Raw genomic sequence first — 20,671 nt, 5'->3', positions numbered from 1 at the left:
GGGGACGGCTGTGGTTGTTGAAGCCTCCACTTTTGCTGTTGTAGCATCAGCTGCATTTGTTGTTGGGGAAGCTGTGGTTATTGTGAAAGCACCTGTGGTTGTTCTGGGAGTAGCTGTTGTTGCTTTAGGTGCAGCTGTGGTTGTCAAAGGTGAAGCTGAGGTCATTGTGGAAGTGGCTGTTGTCGCTGTAGGTGGAGCTGTGGTTGCCGTTGGTGCAGCTGTAGCTGCTGTGACAGCAGTTGGGGTTGTTGTTTTATCAGCTGTGGTTGTTGTGTGAGTACCTGTGGTTGTTGTGGCAGAAACTGTGGTCATTGTGAGGGCGGCAGTGGTGGCAGTAGCAGCAGCTGTGGTTGTCGAAGATGATGCTGTGGCTGTTGTGGGAGCAGCTGTGGTCATTGTAGCTGGAGCTGTGGTTGTAGTTTGTGAAGATGTGGTTGTTGTGGGAGCAGCTGTGGTTGTTGAAGCTGATGTTGTTGTAGGAGTCACTGTAATTGTAACAAGAGCTGATGTGGTTGTGGTTGTTGCAGATGTCACTGTCGGTGGAGCTGTGGTTGTCGTTGGTGCAGCTATGGTTGTTGTGGGAGCAGCTGGGGTTGATGTTGGAGCTGCTGCTGTTGTAAGAGCCATTGCAGTTGTTAAAGGAACTGTAGTTGTCGTTGGTGCAGCTGTGGCTGTTGTTGGAGAAGCCGTTGTTGCTCTAGGTGCAGCTGTGTTTGTCGAATGTGAATATGAGTTCATTGTGGAAGTGGCTGATGTCGATGCAGGTGGAGCTGTGGGTGTCGTTGGTGCAGCTGTGGTTGTTGTAGGAGCAGGTGGGGTTGTTGTTGGTGCTTCTGTTGTTGTTGGAGCTGCTGTTGTTTTTGGAGCCATTGTTGTTGTAACAGGAACAGTTGTTGACGTTGGTGCAGCTGTGGTTGTTGTGGGAGAAGCTGTTGTTGCTGTAGGTGCAGCTGTGCTTGTCGAAGGTGAAGCTGAGGTCATTGTGGAAGTGGCTGTTGTCAATAAAGGTGGAGCTGTGGTTGTAGTTGGTTCAGCTATCGTTGTTGTAGGAGCAGCTGGTGTTGTTGTTGGGGCTTCTGTTGTTGTTGGAGCTGCTGTTGTTGTTGGAGCCATTGTTGTTGTAATAGGAACGGTTGTTGCCGTTGGTGCAGCTGTGGTTGTTGTGAGAGAAGCTGTTGCTGTAGGTGCAGCTGTGGTTGTTGAAGGTGACGCTGAGGTCGATGTGTTAGCATCTGTGGTAACTGTAGGTAGAGCTGTGGTTATTGTTGGTGCAAGTGTGGTTGCTGTGGGAGCAGCTGGGGTTGTTGTTGAAGTTGCTGTTGTTGTAGGAGCTACTGTAGTTGTAACAAGAGCTGTAGTTGCCGTTGGTGCAGCTGTGGTTGTCGACGGTGAAGCTGAGATTGTTGTGGAAGCAGCTGTGGTTGCTGTAGGTTGAGTTGTGGTTGTCGTTGCTGCAGCTGTGGTTGCTGTGGGAGCAGCAGGGGTTGTTGTTGGAACTGATCTTGTTGTTGGAGCCATTGTAGGTTTAACAGGGATTGTTGTTGTCGTTGGTGCTGTTGTGGCTGTTGTTGGAGAAGCAGCTGGTGCTATAGATGCAGCTATGGTTGTCGAAGGTGAAGCTGAGGTCGTTGTGGAAGTGGCTGTTGTCCCTGTAGGTGGAGCTGTGGTTGTAGTTGGTTCAGCTATGGTTGTTGTAGGAGCAGCTGGTGTTGTTGTTGGGTCTTCTGGAGCTGCATTTGTTGGAGTCATTGTTGTTGTAATAGGAACTGTGGTTGCCGTTGGTGCAGCTGTGGTTGTTGTGAGAGAAGCTGCTGTTGCTGTAGTTGCTGTAGTGGTTGTTGAAGGTGAAGCTGAGTTCGATGTAGTAGCATCTGTGGTCGATGTAGGTGGAGCTGTGGTTATTGTTGGTGCAGCTGGGGATGTTTTTGGAGCTTCTGTTGTTGTTGGAGCAATTGTTGTTGTAACAGGAAATGTTATTGTCGTTGGTACAGCTGTGGTTGTTGTGGGAGAAGCTGTTGTTGCTGTTGGTGCAGCTGTGGTTGTCGAAGGTGAAGCTGAGCTCATTGTGTTAGTGGCAGTTGTCGCCGTAGGTGAATCTGTGGTTGTCGTTGGTGCAGCTGTGGTTGTTGTAGGAGCAGCTGGTGTTGTTGTTGGGGCTTCTGTTGTTGTTGGAGCTGCTGTTGTTGAAGCCATTGTTGTTGTGATAGGAATTGTTGTTGCCGTTGGTGCATCTGTAGTTGTTGTGAGAGAAGCTGTTGTTGCTGTAGGTGCAGCTGTGGTTGTAGAAGTTGAAGGTGAAGCTGTGCTCATTGTGATAGTGGCAGTTGTCGATTTAGGTGGAGTTGTGGTTTTTGTTGTTTCAGCTGTGGTTGTTTTGGGAGCAGTTGGGGTTGATGTAGGAGCTGCTGTTGTTTTTTGAGCCATTGTTGTTGTAACGTGAACTGTTGTTTCCGTTGGTGCAGCTGTGGTTGTTGTGAGAGAAGCTGCTGTTGCTGTAGTTGCTGTTGTGGTTGTTGAAGGTGAAGCTGAGTTCGATGTGGAAGCATCTGTGGTCGATGTAGGTGGAGCTGTGGTTATTGTTGGGTCTTCTGTTGTTGTTGTTGCAGCTGCTGTTGTTGTTGAAGGCATTGTTGGTGTAACAGGAATTGTTGGTGCCATTGGTGCATCTGTAGTTGTTGTGAGAGAAGCTGTTGTTGCTGTAGGTGCAGCTGTGGTTGTAGAAGTTGAAGGTGAAGCTGAGCTCATTGTGGTAGTGGCAGTTGTCGATTTAGGTGGAGTTGTGGTTGTTGTTGGTTCGGCTGTGGTTGTTTTGGGAGCAGCTGGGGTTGATGTAGGAGCTGCTGTTGTTGTTTGAGGTATTGTTGTTGTAACGGGACCTGTTGTTTCCGTTGGTGCATCTGTAGTTGTTGTGACAGAAGCTGTTGTTGCTGTAGGTGAAGCTGTGGTTGTCGAAGGTGAAGCTGAGGTCAATGTGGAAGTGGCTGTTGTCGCTGTAGGCAGAGCAATGGTTGACGTTGGTGCAGCTGTGGTTGTTGTGGGAGCAGCTAGGGTTGATGTTGGAACTGCTGTTGTTGTTGGAGCAATTAATGTTGTAACAGGAACTGTTGTTGCCGTTGGTGCAGCTGCGGCTGTTGTTGATGAAGCTGTTGTTTCTGTAGGTGAATCTGTCATTGTAGTTGATGAAGCTGTGGTTGTTGTGGGAGCAGCTGGGGTTGTTGTTGGAGAAGCTGTTGTTGCTGTAGGTGAATCTGTGGTTGTTGTTGGTGTAGCTGTGGTTGTTGTGGAGAAAGCTGTTGTTGCTGTAGGGGCAGCTATCGTTATTGTTGCTGCAGCTGTGGTTGTTGTGGGAGCAGCTGGGGTTGTTGAAGCTGCTGTTGTTGAAGGAGCCATTGTAGTTGTAACAGGAACTGTTGTTGCTGTTTGTGCAGCTGTGGTTGTAGTAGGAGAAGCTGTTGTTGGTGTAGGTGAATCTGTGGTTGTCGTTGGTGCAGCTTTGTTTGTTGTTGTTGAAGCTGTTGTTGCTGTAGGTGAATCTGTGGTTGTCATTGGTGCAGCTGTGGTTGTTGTGGGAGCCGCTGTGGTTGTTGTTGGAGTTGCTGTTGTTTTAGGAGCTACTGCAGTTGCAACAAGAGCTGTATTTGCCGCTGGTGCAGCTGTGGTTGTCGACGGTAAAGCTGAGGTTGTTGTGGAAGCATCTGTGGTAACTGTAGGTGGGGCTGTGGCTGTTGTGAAAGAAGCTGTTGCTGTAGGTGCAGCTGTGGTTGTTGAAGGTGACGCTGAGGTCGATGTGTTAGAATCTGTGGTTACTGTAGGTGGAGCTGTGGTTATTGTTGGTGCAGCTGTGGTTGCTGTGGGAGCAGCTGGTGTTGTTGTTGAAGATGCTGTTGTTGTAGGAGCTACTGCAGTTGTAACAAGAGCTGTATTTGCCACTGGTGCAGCTGTGGTTGTCGACGGTAAAGCTGAGGTTGTTGTGGAAGCGTTTGTGTTCGCTGTAAGTGGAGCTGTGGTTGTTGTTGGAGCTGCTGTTGTTGTTGGAACCATTGATGTTGTAACAGGAACTGTTGTTGCCGTTGTTGCAGCTGTGGTTGTTGTGGGAGAAGCTGTTTTTGCTGTAGGTGCAGCTGTGGTTGTCAAAGGTGAAGCTGAGCTCATTGTGGTAGTGGTAGTTGTCACCGTAGGTGGAGCTGTGGTTGTCGTTGGTGCAGCTGTGGTTGTTGTAGTAGCAGCTGGTGTTGTTGTTGGGGCTTCTGTTGTTGTTGGAGCTGCTGTTGTTGTTGAAGCCATTGTTGTTGTTGTAACAGGAATTGTTGGTGCCGTTGGTGCATCTGTGGTTGTTGTGAGAGAAGCTGTTGTTGCTGTAGGTACAGCTGTGGTTGTAGAAGTTGAAGGTGAAGCTGTGCTCATTGTGGTAGTGGCAGTTGTCGATTTAGGTGGAGTTGTGGTTGTTGTTGGTTCAGCTGTGATTGTTTTGGGAGAAGCTGGGGTTGATGTAGGAGCTGCTGTTGTAGAAATTGAAGGTGAAGCTGAGGTCAATGTGGAAGTGGTTGTTGTTGCTATAGGTAGCGCAATGGTTGCCGTTGGTGCAGCTGTGGTTGTTGTTGATGAAGCTGTTGTTTCTGTAGGTGAATCTGTCATTGTAGTTGATGAAGCTGTGGTTGTTGTGGGAGCAGCTGAGGTTGTTGTTGGAGAATCTGTTGTTGCTGTAGGGGAATCTGTGGTTGCCGTTGGTGTAGCTGTGGTTGTTGTGGGAGCAGCAGGGGTTTTTGTTGGAGCTGCTGTGGTTGTTGGAGCCATTGTCGTTGGTGTAGCTGTGGTTGTTGTGGGAAAAGCTGTTGTTGCTGTAGGGGCAGCTTCGGTTGTTGAATGTGACGCTGAGGTCGATTTGGAAGCATCTGTGGTTGCTGTAGGTGGAGCTATCGTTATTGTTGCTGCAGCTGTGGTTGTTGTGGGAGCAGCTGGGGTTGTTGTTGAAGCTGCTGTTGTTGAAGGAGCCATTGTAGTTGTAACAGGAACTGTTGTTGCTGTTGGTGCAGCTGTGGTTTTAGTGGGAGAAGCTGTTGTTGCTGTAAGTGAATCTGTGGTTGTCGTTGGTGCAGCTGTGTTTGTTGTTGGAGAAGCTGTTGTTGCTGTAGGTGAATCTGTGGTTGCCGCTGGTGCAGCTGTGGTTGTCGACGGTGAAGCTGAGGTTGTTGTGGAAGCGTCTGTGGTCGCTGTAAGTAGAGCTGTGGTTGTTGTTGGAGCTGCTGTTGTTGTTGAAACCATTGAAGTTGTAACAGGAACTGTTGTTGCCGTTGGTGCAGCTGTGGTTGTTGTAGTAGCAGCTGGTGTTGTTGTTGGGGCTTCTGTTGTTGTTGGAGCTGCTGTTGTTGTTGAAGCCATTGTTGTTGTTACAGGAATTGTTGTTGCATCTGTAGTTGTTGTGAGAGAAGCTGTTGTTGCAGTAGGTGCAGCTGTGGTTGTTGATGCCAGCGCTTCGGATGTTGTTGCTGCAGCTTTTCTTGTGGTAGCTGCAACTGTGGTTGTTGTGGGAGACGCTGTGGTTGTTGAGGGAGAAGCTGTGGTTGTTGTGGGAGAAGCTGTGGTTGTAGTAGCAGCTGGTGTTGTTGTTGGGGCTTCTGTTGTTGTTGGAGCTGCTGTTGTTGTTGAAGCCATTGTTGTTGTTACAGGAATTGTTGTTGCATCTGTAGTTGTTGTTGGAGCAGCTGTGGTTGTTGTGGGAGAAGCTGTGGTTGTTGTGGGAGAAGCTGTGGTTGTTGTGGAAGAAGCTGTGGTTGTTGTGGGAGACGCTGTGGTTGTTATAAGAGAAGCTGTGGTTGTTGTGGGAGAAGCTGTTGTTGTTGGAGCAGCTGTGGTTGTTGAGGCTAGCACTTCGGTTGTTTTTGCTGAAGCTTTTGTTGTTGTAGCTGCATCTGTGGTTGTTGTGGGAGATTCTGTGGATGTTGTGGTAGGAGCTGTGGTTGTTGTGGGAGAAGCTGTGGTTGTTGTGGGAGAAGCTGTTGTTGTAGTTTGTTCAGCTGTGGTTGTTGTTGGAGTAGGTGTGGTTGTTGAGGCCAGCACTTCGGTTGTTTTTGCTGCAGCTGTGGTTTTTGTAGCTGCAACTGTGTTTGTTGTAGGAGAAGCTATGGTTGTTGTGGGAGACGCTGTGGTTGTTAGGAGAGAAGCTGTGGTTGTTGTGGGAGAAGCTGTGGTTGTTGTCGGAGAAGCTGTTGTTGTTGTGGGAGACGCTGTGGTTGTTATGAGAGAAGCTGTGGTTGTTGTGGGAGAAGCTGTTGTTGCAGTTTGTGCAGCTGTGGTTGTTTTTGGAGTAGCTGTGGTTGTTGAGGCCAGCACTTCGGTTGTTGTTGCTGCAGCTGTGGTTTTTGTAGCTGCAACTGTGTTTGTTGTAGGAGAAGCTATGGTTGTTGTGGGAGACGCTGTGGTTGTTAGGAGAGAAACTGTGGTTGTTGTGGGAGAAGCTGTGGTTGTTGTGGGAGAAGCTGTGGTTGTCGTTTGTGCAGCTGTGGTTGTTGAGGCCAGCACTTCGGTTGTTATTGCTGAAGCTTTTGTTGTTGTAGCTGCAACTGTGGTTGTTGTGGGAGATTCTGTGGTTGTTGTGGTAGGAGCTGTGGTTGTTGTGGGAGAAGCTGTGGTTGTTGTGGGAGAATCTGTGGTTGTTGTGGGAGAAGCTGCGGTTGTTGTGGGAGAAGCTGTTGTTGTAGTTTGTTCAGCTGTGGATGTTGTTGGAGTAGCTGTGGTTGTTGAGGCCAGCACTTTGGTTGGTGTTGCTGCAGCTGTGGTTTTTGTAGCTGCAACTGTGTTTGTTGTGGGAGAAGCTGTGGTTGTTGTGGGAGAAGCTGTGGTTGTTGTGGGAGAAGCTGTGGTTGTTGTGGGAGAAGCTGTTGTTGTAGTTTGTTCAGCTGTGGTTGTTGTGGGAGACGCTGTGGTTGTTGTGGGAGAAGCTGTGGTTGTTGTGGGAGACGCTGTGGTTGTTGTTGAAGCTGCTGTTGTTGAAGGAGCCATTTTAGTTGTAACAGGAACTGTTGTTGCTGTTGGTGCAGCTGTGGTTGTAGTGGGAGAAGCTGTTGTTGCTGTAAGTGAATCTGTGGTTGTCGTTGGTGCAGCTGTGTTTGTTGTTGAAGAAGCTGTTGTTGCTGTAGGTGAATCTGTGGTTGTCGTTGGTGCAGCTGTGGTTGTTTTGGGAGCCGCAGTGGTTGTTGTTGGAGTTGCTGTTGTTGTAGGTGCTACTGTAGTTGTAACAAGAGCTGTATTTGCCGCTGGTGCAGCTGTGGTTGTCGACGGTGAAAATGAGGTTGTTGTGGTAGCTGCAACTGCGGTTGTTGTGGGAGACGCTGTGGTTGTTGTGGGAGAAGCTGTGGTTGTTGTGGGAGAAGCTGTGATTGTAGTAGCAGCTGGTGTTGTTGTTGGGGCTTCTGTTGTTGTTGGAGCTGCTGTTGTTGTTGAAGCCATTGTTGCTGTTACAGGAATTGTTGTTGCATCTGCAGTTGTTGTGAGAGAAGCTGTTGTCGCAGTAGGTGCAGCTGTGGTTGTTAATGCCAGCGCTTCGGATGTTGTTGCTGCAGCTCTTGTTGTGGTAGCTGCAACTGTGGTTGTTGTGGGAGACGCTGTGGTTGTAGTGGGAGAAGCTGTTGTTGCTGTAAGTGAATCTGTGGTTGTCGTTGGTGCAGCTGTGTTTGTTGTTGGAGAAGCTGTTGTTGCTGTAGGTGAATCTGTGGTTGTCGTTGGTGCAGCTGTGGTTGTTTTGGGAGCCGCAGTGGTTGTTGTTGGAGTTGCTGTTGTTGTAGGAGCTACTGTAGTTGTAACAAGAGCTGTATTTGCCGCTGGTGCAGCTGTGGTTGTCGACGGTGAAAATGAGGTTGTTGTGGTAGCTGCAACTGTGGTTGTTGTGGGAGACGCTGTGGTTGTTGTGGGAGAAGCTGTGGTTGTTGTGGTAGAAGCTGTGATTGTAGTAGCAGCTGGTGTTGTTGTTGGGGCTTCTGTTGTTGTTGGAGCTGCTGTTGTTGTTGAAGCCATTGTTGTTGTTACAGGAATTGTTGTTGCATCTGCAGGTGTTGTGAGAGAAGCTGTTGTCGCAGTAGGTGCAGCTGTGGTTGTTAATGCCAGCGCTTCGGATGTTGTTGCTGCAGCTCTTGTTGTGGTAGCTGCAACTGTGGTTGTTGTGGGAGACGCTGTGGTTGTAGTGGGAGAAGCTGTTGTTGCTGTAAGTGAATCTGTGGTTGTCGTTGGTGCAGCTGTGTTTGTTGTTGGAGAAGCTGTTGTTGCTGTAGGTGAATCTGTGGTTGTCGTTGGTGCAGCTGTGGTTGTTTTGGGAGCCGCAGTGGTTGTTGTTGGAGTTGCTGTTGTTGTAGATGCTACTGTAGTTGTAACAAGAGCTGTATTTGCCGCTGGTGCAGCTGTGGTTGTCGACGGTGAAAATGAGGTTGTTGTGGTAGCTGCAACTGTGGTTGTTGTGGGAGACGCTGTGGTTGTTGTGGGAGAAGCTGTGGTTGTTGTGGGAGAAGCTGTGATTGTAGTAGCAGCTGGTGTTGTTGTTGGGGCTTCTGTTGTTGTTGGAGCTGCTGTTGTTGTTGAAGCCATTGTTGTTGTTACAGGAATTGTTGTTGCATCTGCAGTTGTTGTGAGAGAAGCTGTTGTCGCAGTAGGTGCAGCTGTGGTTGTTAATGCCAGCGCTTCGGATGTTGTTGCTGCAGCTCTTGTTGTGGTAGCTGCAACTGTGGTTATTGTGGGAGACGCTGTGGTTGTTGTGGGAGACGCTGTGGTTGTTGTGGGAGAAGCTGTGGTTGTTGTGGGAGAAGCTGTTGTTGTAGTTTGTTCTGCTGTGGTTGTTGTTGGAGTAGGTGTGGTTGTTGAGGCCAGCACTTCGGTTGTTGTTGCTGCAGCTGTGGTTTTTGTAGCTGCAACTGTGTTTGTTGTCGGAGAAGCTGTTGTTGTTGTGGGAGACGCTGTGGTTGTTATGAGAGAAGCTGTGGTTGTTGTGGGAGAAGCTGTTGTTGCAGTTTGTGCAGCTGTGGTTGTTTTTGGAGTAGCTGTGGTTGTTGAGGCCAGCACTTCGGTTGTTGTTGCTGCAGCTGTGGTTTTTGTAGCTGCAACTGTGTTTGTTGTAGGAGAAGCTGTGGTTGTTGTGGGAGACGCTGTGGTTGTTATGAGAGAAACTGTTGTTGTTGTGGGAGAAGCTGTGGTTGTTGTGGGAGACGTTGTGGTTGTCGTTTGTGCAGCTGTGGTTGTTGAGGCCAGCACTTCGGTTGTTATTGCTGAAGCTTTTGTTGTTGTAGCTGCAACTGTGGTTGTTGTGGGAGATTCTGTGGTTGTTGTGGTAGGAGCTGTGGTTGTTGTGGGAGAAGCTGTGGTTGTTGTGGGAGAATCTGTGGTTGTTGTGGGAGAAGCTGTGGTTGTTGTGGGAGAAGCTGTTGTTGTAGTTTGTTCAGCTGTGGTTGTTGTTGGAGTAGCTGTGGTTGTTGAGGCCAGCACTTTGGTTGTTGTTGCTGCAGCTGTGGTTTTTGTAGCTGCAACTGTGTTTGTTGTGGGAGAAGCTGTGGTTGTTGTGGGAGACGCTGTGGTTGTTATGAGAGAAGCTGTGGTTGTTGTGGGAGAAGCTTTGGTTGTTGTGGGAGAAGCTGTGGTTGTTGTGTGAGAAGCTGTGGTTGTTGTGGGAGAAGCTGTGGTTGTTGTGGGAGAAGCTGTTGTTGTAGTTTGTTCAGCTGTGGTTGTTGTTCGAGAAGCTTTGGTTGTTGTGGGAGATGCTGTGGTTGTCGTTGAAGCTTCTGTTGTTGAAGGAGCCATTGTAGTTGTAACAGGAACTGTTGTTGCTGTTGGTGCAGCTGTGGTTGTAGTGGGAGAAGCTGTTGTTGCTGTAAGTGAATCTGTGGTTGTTGTTGGTGCAGCTGTGTTTGTTGTTGGAGAAGCTGTTGTTGCTGTAGGCGAATCTGTGGTTGTCGTTGGTGCAGCTGTGGTTGTTTTGGGAGCCGCAGTGGTTGTTGTTGGAGTTGCTTTTGTTGTAGGAGCTACTGTAGTTGTAACAAGAGCTGTATTTGCCGCTGGTGCAGCTGTGGTTGTCGACGGTGAAAATGAGGTTGTTGTGGTAGCTGCAACTGTGGTTGTTGTGGGAGACGCTGTGGTTGTTGTGGGAGAAGCTGTGGTTGTTGTGGGAGAAGCTGTGGTTGTAGTAGCAGCTGGTGTTGTTGTTGGGGCTTCTGTTGTTGTTGGAGCTGCTGTTGTTGTTGAAGCCATTGTTGTTGTTACAGGAATTGTTGTTGCATCTGTAGTTGTTGTGAGAGAAGCTGTTGTTGCAGTAGGTGCAGCTGTGGTTGTTGATGCCAGCGCTTCGGATGTTGTTGCTGCAGCTCTTGTTGTGCTAGCTGCAACTGTGGTTGTTGTGGGAGACGCTGTGGTTGTTGTCGGAGAAACTTTGGTTGTTGTGGGAGAAGCTGTGGTTGTTGTGGGAGAAGCTGTGGTTTTTGTGGGAGAATCAGTGATTGCTGTTGGAGCAGCTGTGGTTGTTGAGGCCAGAGCTTCGGTTGTTGTTGCTGCAGCTTTTGTTGTTGTAGCTGCAACTGTGGTGGTTGTGGGAGAAGCTGTGGTTGTTGTGGGAGAAGCTGTGGTTGTAGTTTGTGCAGCTGTGTTTGTTGTTGGAGCATCTGTGGTTGTTGGGGACAGCGATTCAGTTGTTGTTGCTGCAGCTTTTATTGTTGTAGCTGCAACTGTGATTGTTGTTGGAGCAGCTGTGGTTGTTGTGGGAGAAGTTGTGGTTGTTGTGGGAGAAGCTGTGGTTGTTGTGGGAGAAGCTGTGGTTGTTGTGGAAGAAGCTGTGGTTGTTGTGGGAGAAGCTGTTGTTGTAGTTTGTTCAGCTGTGGTTGTTGTTGGAGTAGCTGTGGTTGTTGAGGCCAGCACTTCGGTTGTTGTTGCTGCAGCTGTGGTTTTTGTAGCTGCAACTGTGTTTGTTGTCGGAGAAGCTGTGGTTGTTGTGGGAGACGCTGTGGTTGTTATGAGAGAAGCTGTGGTTGTTGTGGGAGAAGCTGTGGTTGTTGTGGGAGAAGCTGTGGGTGTCGTTTGTGCAGCTGTGGTTGTTGTTGGAGCAGCTGTGGTTGTTGAGGCCAGCACTTCGGTTGTTTTTGCTGAAGCTTTTGTTGTTGTAGCTGCATCTGTGTTTGTTGTGGGAGATTCTGTGGATGTTGTGGTAGGAGCTGTGGTTGTTGTGGGAGAAGCTGTTGTTGTTGTGGGAGACGCTGTGGTTGTTATGAGAGAAGCTGTGGTTGTTGTGGGAGAAGCTGTTGTTGCAGTTTGTGCAGCTGTGGTTGTTGTGGGAGAAGCTGTGGTTGTTGTGGGAGAAGCTGTGGTTGTTATGAGAGAAGCTGTGGTTGTTGTGGGAGAAGCTGTGGTTGTTGTGGGAGAAGCTGTGGTTGTCGTTTGTGCAGCTGTGGTTGTTGAGGCCAGCACTTTGGTTGTTATTGCTGAAACTTTTGTTGCTGTATCTGCAACTGTGGTTGTTGTGGGATATTCTGTGGTTGTTGTGGTAGGAGCTGTGGTTGTTGTGGGATAAGCTGTGGTTGTTGTGGGAGAATCTGTGGTTGTTGAGGCCAGCACTTCGGTTGTTGTTGCTGCAGCTGTGGTTTTTGTAGCTGCAACTGTGTTTGTTGTCGGAGAAGCTGTGGTTGTTGTGGGAGACGCTGTGGTTGTTATGAGAGAAGCTGTGGTTGTTGTGGGAGAAGCTGTGGTTGTTGTGGGAGAAGTTGTGGTTGTTGTGGGAGAAGCTGTTGTTGTAGTTTGTTCAGCTGTGGTTGTTGTTGGAGTAGCTGTGGTTGTTGAGGCCAGCACTTCGGTTGTTGTTGCTGCAGCTGTGGTTTTTGTAGCTGCAACTGTGTTTGTTGTCGGAGAAGCTGTGGTTGTTATGGGAGACGCTGTGGTTGTTATGAGAGAAGCTGTGGTTGTTGTGGGAGAAGCTGTGGTTGTTGTGGGAGAAGCTGTGGTTGTTGTGGGAGAAGCTGTGGTTGTCGTTTGTGCAGCTGTGGTTGTTGAGGCCAGCACTTCAGTTGTTTTTGCTGAAGCTTTTGTTGTTGTAGCTGCATCTGTGGTTGTTGTGGGAGATTCTGTGGATGTTGTGGTAGGAGCTGTGGTTGTTGTGGGAGAAGCTGTTGTTGTTGTGGGAGACGCTATGGTTGTTATGAGAGAAGCTGTGGTTGTTGTGGGAGACGCTGTTGTTGCAGTTTGTGCAGCTGTGGTTGTTGTGGGAGTAGCTGTGGTTGTTGTGGGAGAAGCTGTTGTTGTAGTTTGTTCAGCTGTGGTTGTTGTTGGAGTAGCTGTGGTTGTTGAGGCCAGCACTTCGGTTATTGTTGCTGCAGCTGTGGTTTTTGTAGCTGCAACTGTGTTTGTTGTGGGAGAAGCTGTGGTTGTTGTGGGAGAAGCTGTGGTTGTTGTGGGAGAAGCTGTGGTTGTCGTTTGTGCAGCTGTGGTTGTTGTTGGAGCAGCTGTGGTTGTTGAGACCAGCACTTCGGTTGTTATTGCTGAAGCTTTTGTAGTTGTAGCTGCAACTGTGGTTGTTGTGGGAGATTCTCTGGTTGTTGTGGGAGAAGCTGTGGTTGTTGTGTGAGAAGCTGTGGTTGTTGTGGGAGAAGCTGTGGTTGTTGTGGGAGAAGCTGTGGTTGTTGTGGGAGAAGCTGTGGTTGTCGTTTGTGCTGCTGTGGTTGTTATTGGAGCAGCTGTGGTTGTTGAGGCCATCACTTCGGTTGTTATTGCTGTAGCTTTTGTTGTTGTAGCTGCAACTGTGGTTGTTGTGGGAGATTCTGTGGTTGTTGTGGTAGGAGCTGTGGTTGTTGTGGGAGAAGCTGTGGTTGTTGAGGCCAGCACTTCGGTTGTTATTGCTGTAGCTTTTGATGTTGTAGCTGCAACTGTGGTTGTTGTGGGAGATTCTGTGGTTGTTGTGGTAGGAGCTGTGGTTGTTGTGGGAGAAGCTGTGGTTGTAGTAGCAGCTGGTGTTGTTGTTGGGGCTTCTGTTGTTGTTGGAGCTGCTGTTGTTGTTGAAGCCTTTGTTGTTGTTACAGGAATTGTTGTTGCATCTGTAGTTGTTGTGAGAGAAGCTGTTGTTGCAGTAGGTGCAGCTGTGGTTGTTGATGCCAGCGCTTCGGATGTTTTTGCTGCAGCTCTTGTTGTGGTAGCTGCAACTGTGGTTTTTGTGGGAGACGCTGTGGTTGTTGTGGGAGAAGCTGTGGTTGTTGTGGGAGAAGCTGTGGTTGTTGTCAGAGAAGCTGTGGTTTTTGTGGGAGAATCAATGATTGCTGTTGGAGCAGCTGTGGTTGTTGAGGCCAGAGCTTCGGTTGTTGTTGCTGCAGCTTTTGTTGTTGTAGCTGCAACTGTGGTTGTTGTGGGAGAAGCTGTGGTTGTTGTGGGAGAAGCTGTGGTTGTAGTTTGTGCAGCTGTGGTTGTTGTTGGAGCATCTGTGGTTGTTGAGGACAGCGATTCAGTTGTTGTTGCTGCAGCTTTTATTGTTGTAGCTGCAACTGTGATTGTTGTTGGAGCTGCTGTGCTTGTTGTGGGAGAAGTTGTGGTTGTTGTGGGAGAAGCTGTGGTTGTTGTGGGAGAAGCTGTGGTTGTTGTGGAAGAAGCTGTGGTTGTTGAGGCCAGCACTTCGGTTGTTGTTGCTGCAGCTGTGGTTTTTGTAGCTGCAACTGTGTTTGTTGTCGGAGAAGCTGTGGTTGTTGTGGGAGACGCTGTAGTTGTTGTGGTAGGAGCTGTGGTTGTTGTGGGAGAAGCTGTTGTTGCAGTTTGTGCAGCTGTGGTTGTTGTTGGAGTAGCTGTGGTTGTTGAGGCCAGCACTTCGGTTATTGTTGCTGCAGCTGTGGTTTTTGTAGCTGCAACTGTGTTTGTTGTGGGAGAAGCTGTGGTTGTTGTGGGAGAAGCTGTGGTTGTTGTGAGAGAAGCTGTGGTTGTTGTGGGAGAAGCTGTTGTTGCAGTTTGTGCAGCTGTGGTTGTTGTTGGAGCAGCTTTGGTTGTTGTGGGAGAAGCTGTGGTTGTTGTGTGAGAAGCTGTGGTTGTTGTGGGAGAAGCTGTGGTTGTTGTGGGAGAAGCTGTTGTTGTAGTTTGTTCAGCTGTGGTTGTTGTTGGAGAAGCTTTGGTTGTTGTGGGAGATGCTGTGGTTGTCGTTGAAGCGTCTGTTGTTGAAGGAGCCATTGTAGTTGTAACAGGAACTGTTGTTGCTGTTGGTGCAGCTGTGGTTGTAGTGGGAGAAGCTGTTGTTGCTGTAAGTGAATCTGTGGTTGTCGTTGGTGCAGCTGTGTTTGTTGTTGGAGAAGCTGTTGTTGCTGTAGGCGAATCTGTGGTTGTCGTTGGTGCAGCTGTGGTTGTTTTGGGAGCCGCAGTGGTTGTTGTTGGAGTTGCTTTTGTTGTAGGAGCTACTGTAGTTGTAACAAGAGCTGTATTTGCCGCTGGTGCAGCTGTGGTTGTCGACGGTGAAAATGAGGTTGTTGTGGTAGCTGCAACTGTGGTTGTTGTGGGAGACGCTGTGGTTGTTGTGGGAGAAGCTGTGGTTGTTGTGGGAGAAGCTGTGGTTGTAGTAGCAGCTGGTGTTGTTGTTGGGGCTTCTGTTGTTGTTGGAGCTGCTGTTGTTGTTGAAGCCATTGTTGTTGTTACAGGAATTGTTGTTGCATCTGTAGTTGTTGTGAGAGAAGCTGTTGTTGCAGTAGGTGCAGCTGTGGTTGTTGATGCCAGCGCTTCGGATGTTGTTGCTGCAGCTCTTGTTGTGCTAGCTGCAACTGTGGTTGTTGTGGGAGACGCTGTGGTTGTTGTCGGAGAAACTTTGGTTGTTGTGGGAGAAGCTGTGGTTGTTGTGGGAGAAGCTGTGGTTTTTGTGGGAGAATCAGTGATTGCTGTTGGAGCAGCTGTGGTTGTTGAGGCCAGAGCTTCGGTTGTTGTTGCTGCAGCTTTTGTTGTTGTAGCTGCAACTGTGGTGGTTGTGGGAGAAGCTGTGGTTGTTGTGGGAGAAGCTGTGGTTGTAGTTTGTGCAGCTGTGTTTGTTGTTGGAGCATCTGTGGTTGTTGGGGACAGCGATTCAGTTGTTGTTGCTGCAGCTTTTATTGTTGTAGCTGCAACTGTGATTGTTGTTGGAGCAGCTGTGGTTGTTGTGGGAGAAGTTGTGGTTGTTGTGGGAGAAGCTGTGGTTGTTGTGGGAGAAGCTGTGGTTGTTGTGGAAGAAGCTGTGGTTGTTGTGGGAGAAGCTGTGGTTGTAGTTTGTGCAGCTGTGGTTGTTGTTGGAGCATCTGTGGTTGTTGAGGACAGCGATTCAGTTGTTGTTGCTGCAGCTTTTATTGTTGTAGCTGCAACTGTGATTGTTGTTGGAGCTGCTGTGCTTGTTGTGGGAGAAGTTGTGGTTGTTGTGGGAGAAGCTGTGGTTGTTGTGGGAGAAGCTGTGGTTGTTGTGGAAGAAGCTGTGGTTGTTGAGGCCAGCACTTCGGTTGTTGTTGCTGCAGCTGTGGTTTTTGTAGCTGCAACTGTGTTTGTTGTCGGAGAAGCTGTGGTTGTTGTGGGAGACGCTGTGGTTGTTGTGGTAGGAGCTGTGGTTGTTGTGGGAGAAGCTGTTGTTGCAGTTTGTGCAGCTGTGGTTGTTGTTGGAGTAGCTGTGGTTGTTGAGGCCAGCACTTCGGTTATTGTTGCTGCAGCTGTGGTTTTTGTAGCTGCAACTGTGTTTGTTGTGGGAGAAGCTGTGGTTGTTGTGGGAGAAGCTGTGGTTGTTGTGAGAGAAGCTGTGGTTGTTGTGGGAGAAGCTGTTGTTGCAGTTTGTGCAGCTGTGGTTGTTGTTGGAGCAGCTTTGGTTGTTGTGGGAGAAGCTGTGGTTGTTGTGTGAGAAGCTGTGGTTGTTGTGGGAGAAGCTGTGGTTGTTGTGGGAGAAGCTGTTGTTGTAGTTTGTTCAGCTGTGGTTGTTGTTGGAGAAGCTTTGGTTGTTGTGGGAGATGCTGTGGTTGTCGTTGAAGCTTCTGTTGTTGAAGGAGCCATTGTAGTTGTAACAGGAACTGTTGTTGCTGTTGGTGCAGCTGTGGTTGTAGTGGGAGAAGCTGTTGTTGCTGTAAGTGAATCTGTGGTTGTCGTTGGTGCAGCTGTGTTTGTTGTTGGAGAAGCTGTTGTTGCTGTAGGCGAATCTGTGGTTGTCGTTGGTGCAGCTGTGGTTGTTTTGGGAGCCGCAGTGGTTGTTGTTGGAGTTGCTTTTGTTGTAGGAGCTACTGTAGTTGTAACAAGAGCTGTATTTGCCGCTGGTGCAGCTGTGGTTGTCGACGGTGAAAATGAGGTTGTTGTGGTAGCTGCAACTGTGGTTGTTGTGGGAGACGCTGTGGTTGTTGTGGGAGAAGCTGTGGTTGTTGTGGGAGAAGCTGTGGTTGTAGTAGCAGCTGGTGTTGTTGTTGGGGCTTCTGTTGTTGTTGGAGCTGCTGTTGTTGTTGAAGCCATTGTTGTTGTTACAGGAATTGTTGTTGCATCTGTAGTTGTTGTGAGAGAAGCTGTTGTTGCAGTAGGTGCAGCTGTGGTTGTTGATGCCAGCGCTTCGGATGTTGTTGCTGCAGCTCTTGTTGTGCTAGCTGCAACTGTGGTTGTTGTGGGAGACGCTGTGGTTGTTGTCGGAGAAACTTTGGTTGTTGTGGGAGAAGCTGTGGTTGTTGTGGGAGAAGCTGTGGTTTTTGTGGGAGAATCAGTGATTGCTGTTGGAGCAGCTGTGGTTGTTGAGGCCAGAGCTTCGGTTGTTGTTGCTGCAGCTTTTGTTGTTGTAGCTGCAACTGTGGTGGTTGTGGGAGAAGCTGTGGTTGTTGTGGGAGAAGCTGTGGTTGTAGTTTGTGCAGCTGTGTTTGTTGTTGGAGCATCTGTGGTTGTTGGGGACAGCGATTCAGTTGTTGTTGCTGCAGCTTTTATTGTTGTAGCTGCAACTGTGATTGTTGTTGGAGCAGCTGTGGTTGTTGTGGGAGAAGTTGTGGTTGTTGTGGGAGAAGCTGTGGTTGTTGTGGGAGAAGCTGTGGTTGTTGTGGAAGAAGCTGTGGTTGTTGTGGGAGAAGCTGTTGTTGTAGTTTGTTCAGCTGTGGTTGTTGTTGGAATAGCTGTGGTTGTTGAGGCCAGCACTTCGGTTGTTGTTGCTGCAGCTGTGGTTTTTGTAGCTGCAACTGTGTTTGTTGTCGGAGAAGCTGTGGTTGTTGTGGGAGACGCTGTGGTTGTTATGAGAGAAGCTGTGGTTGTTGTGGGAGAAGCTGTGGTTGTTGTGGGAGAAGCTGTGGGTGTCGTTTGTGCAGCTGTGGTTGTTGTTGGAGCAGCTGTGGTTGTTGAGGCCAGCACTTCGGTTGTTTTTGCTGAAGCTTTTGTTGTTGTAGCTGCATCTGTGGTTGTTGTGGGAGATTCTGTGGATGTTGTGGTAGGAGCTGTGGTTGTTGTGGGAGAAGCTGTTGTTGTTGTGGGAGAAGCTGTGGTTGTTATGAGAGAAGCTGTGGTTGTTGTGGGAGAAGCTGTTGTTGCAGTTTGTGCAGCTGTGGTTGTTGTTGGAGTAGCTGTGGTTGTTGAGGCCAGCACTTCGGTTGTTGTTGTTGCAGCTGTGGTTTTTGTAGCTGCAACTGTGTTTGTTGTGGGAGAAGCTGTGGTTGTTGTGGGAGAAGCTATGGTTGTTATGAGAGAAGCTGTGGTTGTTGTGGGAGAAGCTGTGGTTGTTGTGGGAGAAGCTGTGGTTGTCGTTTGTGCAGCTGTGGTTGTTGAGGCCAGCACTTTGGTTGTTATTGCTGAAGCTTTTGTTGTTGTATCTGCAACTGTGGTTGTTGTGGGATATTCTGTGGTTGTTGTGGTAGGAGCTGTGGTTGTTGTGGGATAAGCTGTGGTTGTTGTGGGAGAATCTGTGGTTGTTGAGGCCAGCACTTCGGTTGTTGTTGCTGCAGCTGTGGTTTTTGTAGCTGCAACTGTGTTTGTTGTCGGAGAAGCTGTGGTTGTTGTGGGAGACGCTGTGGTTGTTGTGGTAGGAGCTGTGGTTGTTGTGGGAGAAGCTGTTGTTGCAGTTTGTGCAGCTGTGGTTGTTGTTGGAGTAGCTGTGGTTGTTGAGGCCAGCACTTCGGTTATTGTTGCTGCAGCTGTGGTTTTTGTAGCTGCAACTGTGTTTGTTGTGGGAGAAGCTGTGGTTGTTGTGGGAGAAGCTGTGGTTGTTGTGGGAGAAGCTGTGGTTGTCGTTTGTGCAGCTGTGGTTGTTGTTGGAGCAGCTGTGGTTGTTGAGACCAGCACTTCGGTTGTTATTGCTGAAGCTTTTGTAGTTGTAGCTGCAACTGTGGTTGTTGTGGGAGATTCTCTGGTTGTTGTGGGAGAAGCTGTGGTTGTTGTGTGAGAAGCTGTGGTTGTTGTGGGAGAAGCTGTGGTTGTTGTGGGAGAAGCTGTGGTTGTTGTGGGAGAAGCTGTGGTTGTTGTGGGAGAAGCTGTGGTTGTCGTTTGTGCTGCTGTGGTTGTTATTGGCGCAGCTGTGGTTGTTGAGGCCAGCACTTCGGTTGTTATTGCTGTAGCTTTTGTTGTTGTAGCTGCAACTTTGGTTGTTGTGGGAGATTCTGTCGTTGTTGTGGTAGGAGCTGTGGTTGTTGTGGGAGAAGCTGTGGTTGTTGTGGGAGAATCTGTGGTTGTTGTGGGAGAAGCTGTGGTTGTTGTGGGAGAAGCTGTTGTTGTAGTTTGTGCAGCTGTGGTTGTTGTTGGAGCAGCTGTGGTTGTTGAGGCCAGCTCTTCGGTTGTTGTTGCTGCAACTCTGGTTGTTATAGCTGCAACTGTGATTGTTGTGGGAGAAGCTGTGGTTGTTGTGGGAGACGCTGTGGTTGTTATGAGAGAAGCTGTGGTTGTTGTGGGAGAAGCTGTTGTTGAAGTTTGTGCAGCTGTGGTTGTTGTTGGAGCAGCTGTGGTTGTTGAGGCCAGCACTTCGGGTGTTATTGCTGAAGCTTTTGTTGTTTTCGCTGCATCTGTGGTTGTTGTGGGAGATTCTGTGGTTGTTGTGGGAGAAGCTGTGGTTGTTGTGTGAGAAGCTGTGGTTGTTGTGGGAGAAGCTGTGGTTGTTGTGGGAGAAGCTGTGGTTGTTGTGGGAGAAGCTGTTGTTGTAGTTTGTGCAGCTGTGGTTGTTGTTGGAGCTGCTGTGGTTGTTGAGGCCATTACTTCGGGTGTTATTGCTGAAGCTTTTGTTGTTTTCGCTGCAACTGTGGTTGTTGTGGGAGATTCTGTGGTTGTTGTGGGAGAAGCTGTGGTTGTTGTGTGAGAAGCTGTGGTTGTTGTGGGAGAAGCAGTGGTTGTTGTGGGAGAAGCAGTGGTTGTTGTTTGTGCAGATGTGGTTGTTGTTGGAGCAGCTGTGGTTGTTGAGGCCTGCACTTCGGTTGTTGTTGCTGCAGCTCTTGTTGTTGTAGCTGCAACTGTGGTTGTTGTGGCATAAGCTGTGGTTGTTGTGGTAGGAGCTGTGGTTGTTGTGGGAGAAGTTGTGGTTGTTGTGGGAGAAGCTGTGGTTGTTGTGGGAGAAGCTGTTGTTGTAGTTTGTGCAGCTGTGGTTGTTGTTGGAGCAGCTGTGGTTGTTGAGGCCAGCACTTCGGTTGTTGTTGCTGCAACTGTGGTTGTTATAGCTGCAACTGTGATTGTTGTGGGAGAAGCTGTGGTTGTTGTGGGAGACGCTGTGGTTGTTATGAGAGAAGCTGTGGTTGTTGTGGGAGAAGCTGTTGTTGAAGTTTGTGCAGCTGTGGTTGTTGTTGGAGCAGCTGTGGTTGTTGAGGCCAGCACTTCGGGTGTTATTGCTGCAACTCTGGTTGTTATAGCTGCAACTGTGATTGTTGTGGGAGAAGCTGTGGTTGTTGTGGGAGACGTTGTGGTTGTTATGAGAGAAGCTGTGGTTGTTGTGGGAGAAGCTGTTGTTGAAGTTTGTGCAGCTGTGGTTGTTGTTGGAGCAGCTGTGGTTGTTGAGGCCAGCACTTCGGGTGTTATTGCTGAAGCTTTTGTTGTTTTCGCTGCATCTGTGGTTGTTGTGGGAGATTCTGTGGTTGTTGTGGGAGAAGCTGTGGTTGTTGTGTGAGAAGCTGTGGTTGTTGTGGGAGAAGCTGTGGTTGTTGTGGGAGAAGCTGTGGTTGTTGTGGGAGAAGCTGTTGTTGTAGTTTGTGCAGCTGTGGTTGTTGTTGGAGCTGCTGTGGTTGTTGAGGCCATTACTTCGGGTGTTATTGCTGAAGCTTTTGTTGTTTTCGCTGCAACTGTGGTTGTTGTGGGAGATTCTGTGGTTGTTGTGGGAGAAGCTGTGGTTGTTGTGTGAGAAGCTGTGGTTGTTGTGGGAGAAGCTGTGGTTGTTGTGGGAGAAGCAGTGGTTGTTGTTTGTGCAGATGTGGTTGTTGTTGGAGCAGCTGTGGTTGTTGAGGCCTGCACTTCGGTTGTTGTTGCTGCAGCTCTTGTTGTTGTAGCTGCAACTGTGGTTGTTGTGGCATAAGCTGTGGTTGTTGTGGTAGGAGCTGTGGTTGTTGTGGGAGAAGTTGTGGTTGTTGTGGGAGAAGCTGTGGTTGTTGTGGGAGAAGCTGTTGTTGTAGTTTGTGCAGCTGTGGTTGTTGTTGGAGCAGCTGTGGTTGTTGAGGCCAGCACTTCGGTTGTTGTTGCTGCAACTGTGGTTGTTATAGCTGCAACTGTGATTGTTGTGGGAGAAGCTGTGGTTGTTGTGGGAGACGCTGTGGTTGTTATGAGAGAA

The 20,671-nt window shown here is 48.9% G+C and overlaps 2 protein-coding genes across 2 annotated transcripts; both read right to left on the bottom strand.

Annotated features, from left to right (window-relative positions):
• Nucleotides 1–2,359: 2,359 nt before the first annotated feature.
• LOC118966643 (uncharacterized protein DDB_G0283357-like) lies at nucleotides 2,360–8,603 on the bottom strand. Its single transcript, XM_036989367.1, has 14 exons — nucleotides 8,587–8,603; nucleotides 8,165–8,435; nucleotides 8,023–8,039; nucleotides 7,459–7,871; nucleotides 7,277–7,388; nucleotides 7,018–7,163; nucleotides 5,779–5,909; nucleotides 5,392–5,513; nucleotides 4,576–5,033; nucleotides 4,315–4,457; nucleotides 3,808–4,147; nucleotides 3,323–3,428; nucleotides 2,877–3,269; nucleotides 2,360–2,708 (listed from the first exon to the last, which is right to left on the bottom strand). The coding sequence occupies exons 1-14, from the start codon at nucleotides 8,601–8,603 to the stop codon at nucleotides 2,360–2,362; spliced, it is 3,018 nt and encodes a 1,005-aa protein (XP_036845262.1).
• A 1,088-nt stretch (nucleotides 8,604–9,691) lies between these two features.
• LOC118966642 (mucin-2-like) lies at nucleotides 9,692–20,417 on the bottom strand. The gene is made up of 10 exons (XM_036989366.1): nucleotides 20,359–20,417; nucleotides 19,729–19,958; nucleotides 16,936–18,257; nucleotides 16,435–16,556; nucleotides 15,937–16,283; nucleotides 13,442–14,237; nucleotides 13,030–13,151; nucleotides 12,089–12,353; nucleotides 11,027–11,752; nucleotides 9,692–10,085 (listed from the first exon to the last, which is right to left on the bottom strand). The coding sequence occupies exons 1-10, from the start codon at nucleotides 20,415–20,417 to the stop codon at nucleotides 9,692–9,694; spliced, it is 4,383 nt and encodes a 1,460-aa protein (XP_036845261.1).
• Between the last annotated feature and the right edge of the window lie 254 nt (nucleotides 20,418–20,671).

The sequence above is a fragment of the Oncorhynchus mykiss genome, chromosome 10 (genome assembly GCF_013265735.2).
Source record: "Oncorhynchus mykiss isolate Arlee chromosome 10, USDA_OmykA_1.1, whole genome shotgun sequence".
Classification (NCBI taxonomy): domain Eukaryota; kingdom Metazoa; phylum Chordata; class Actinopteri; order Salmoniformes; family Salmonidae; genus Oncorhynchus; species Oncorhynchus mykiss.
This window is presented reverse-complemented; position numbering and strand designations above follow the sequence as displayed.

Bases quoted from the DNA above. Each gene is read 5' to 3' on its own strand.
- LOC118966643 (XM_036989367.1), bottom strand. The intron at 7,164-7,276 runs GTCGACAACCAC...AAACAACCACAG, and splicing joins ACAACAACCTCATTTTCACC to CTGCACCAACGACAACCACA. The intron at 2,709-2,876 runs GTCCCGTTACAA...CTACAACCACAG, and splicing joins TGCACCAACGGAAACAACAG to CTGCACCTACAGCAACAACA.
- LOC118966642 (XM_036989366.1), bottom strand. From the start codon at position 20,417: ATGCCACAACAACCACAGTTGCAGCTACAACAACAAGAGCTGCAGCAA. The intron at 16,284-16,434 runs GTAACAACAACA...CAACAACCACAG, and splicing joins CAGATGCAACAACAATTCCT to TTGCAGCTACCACAACAACC. The intron at 11,753-12,088 runs ATCCACAGAATC...TGAACAAACTAC, and splicing joins ACCACAGCTCCTACCACAAC to AACAACAGCTTCTCCCACAA.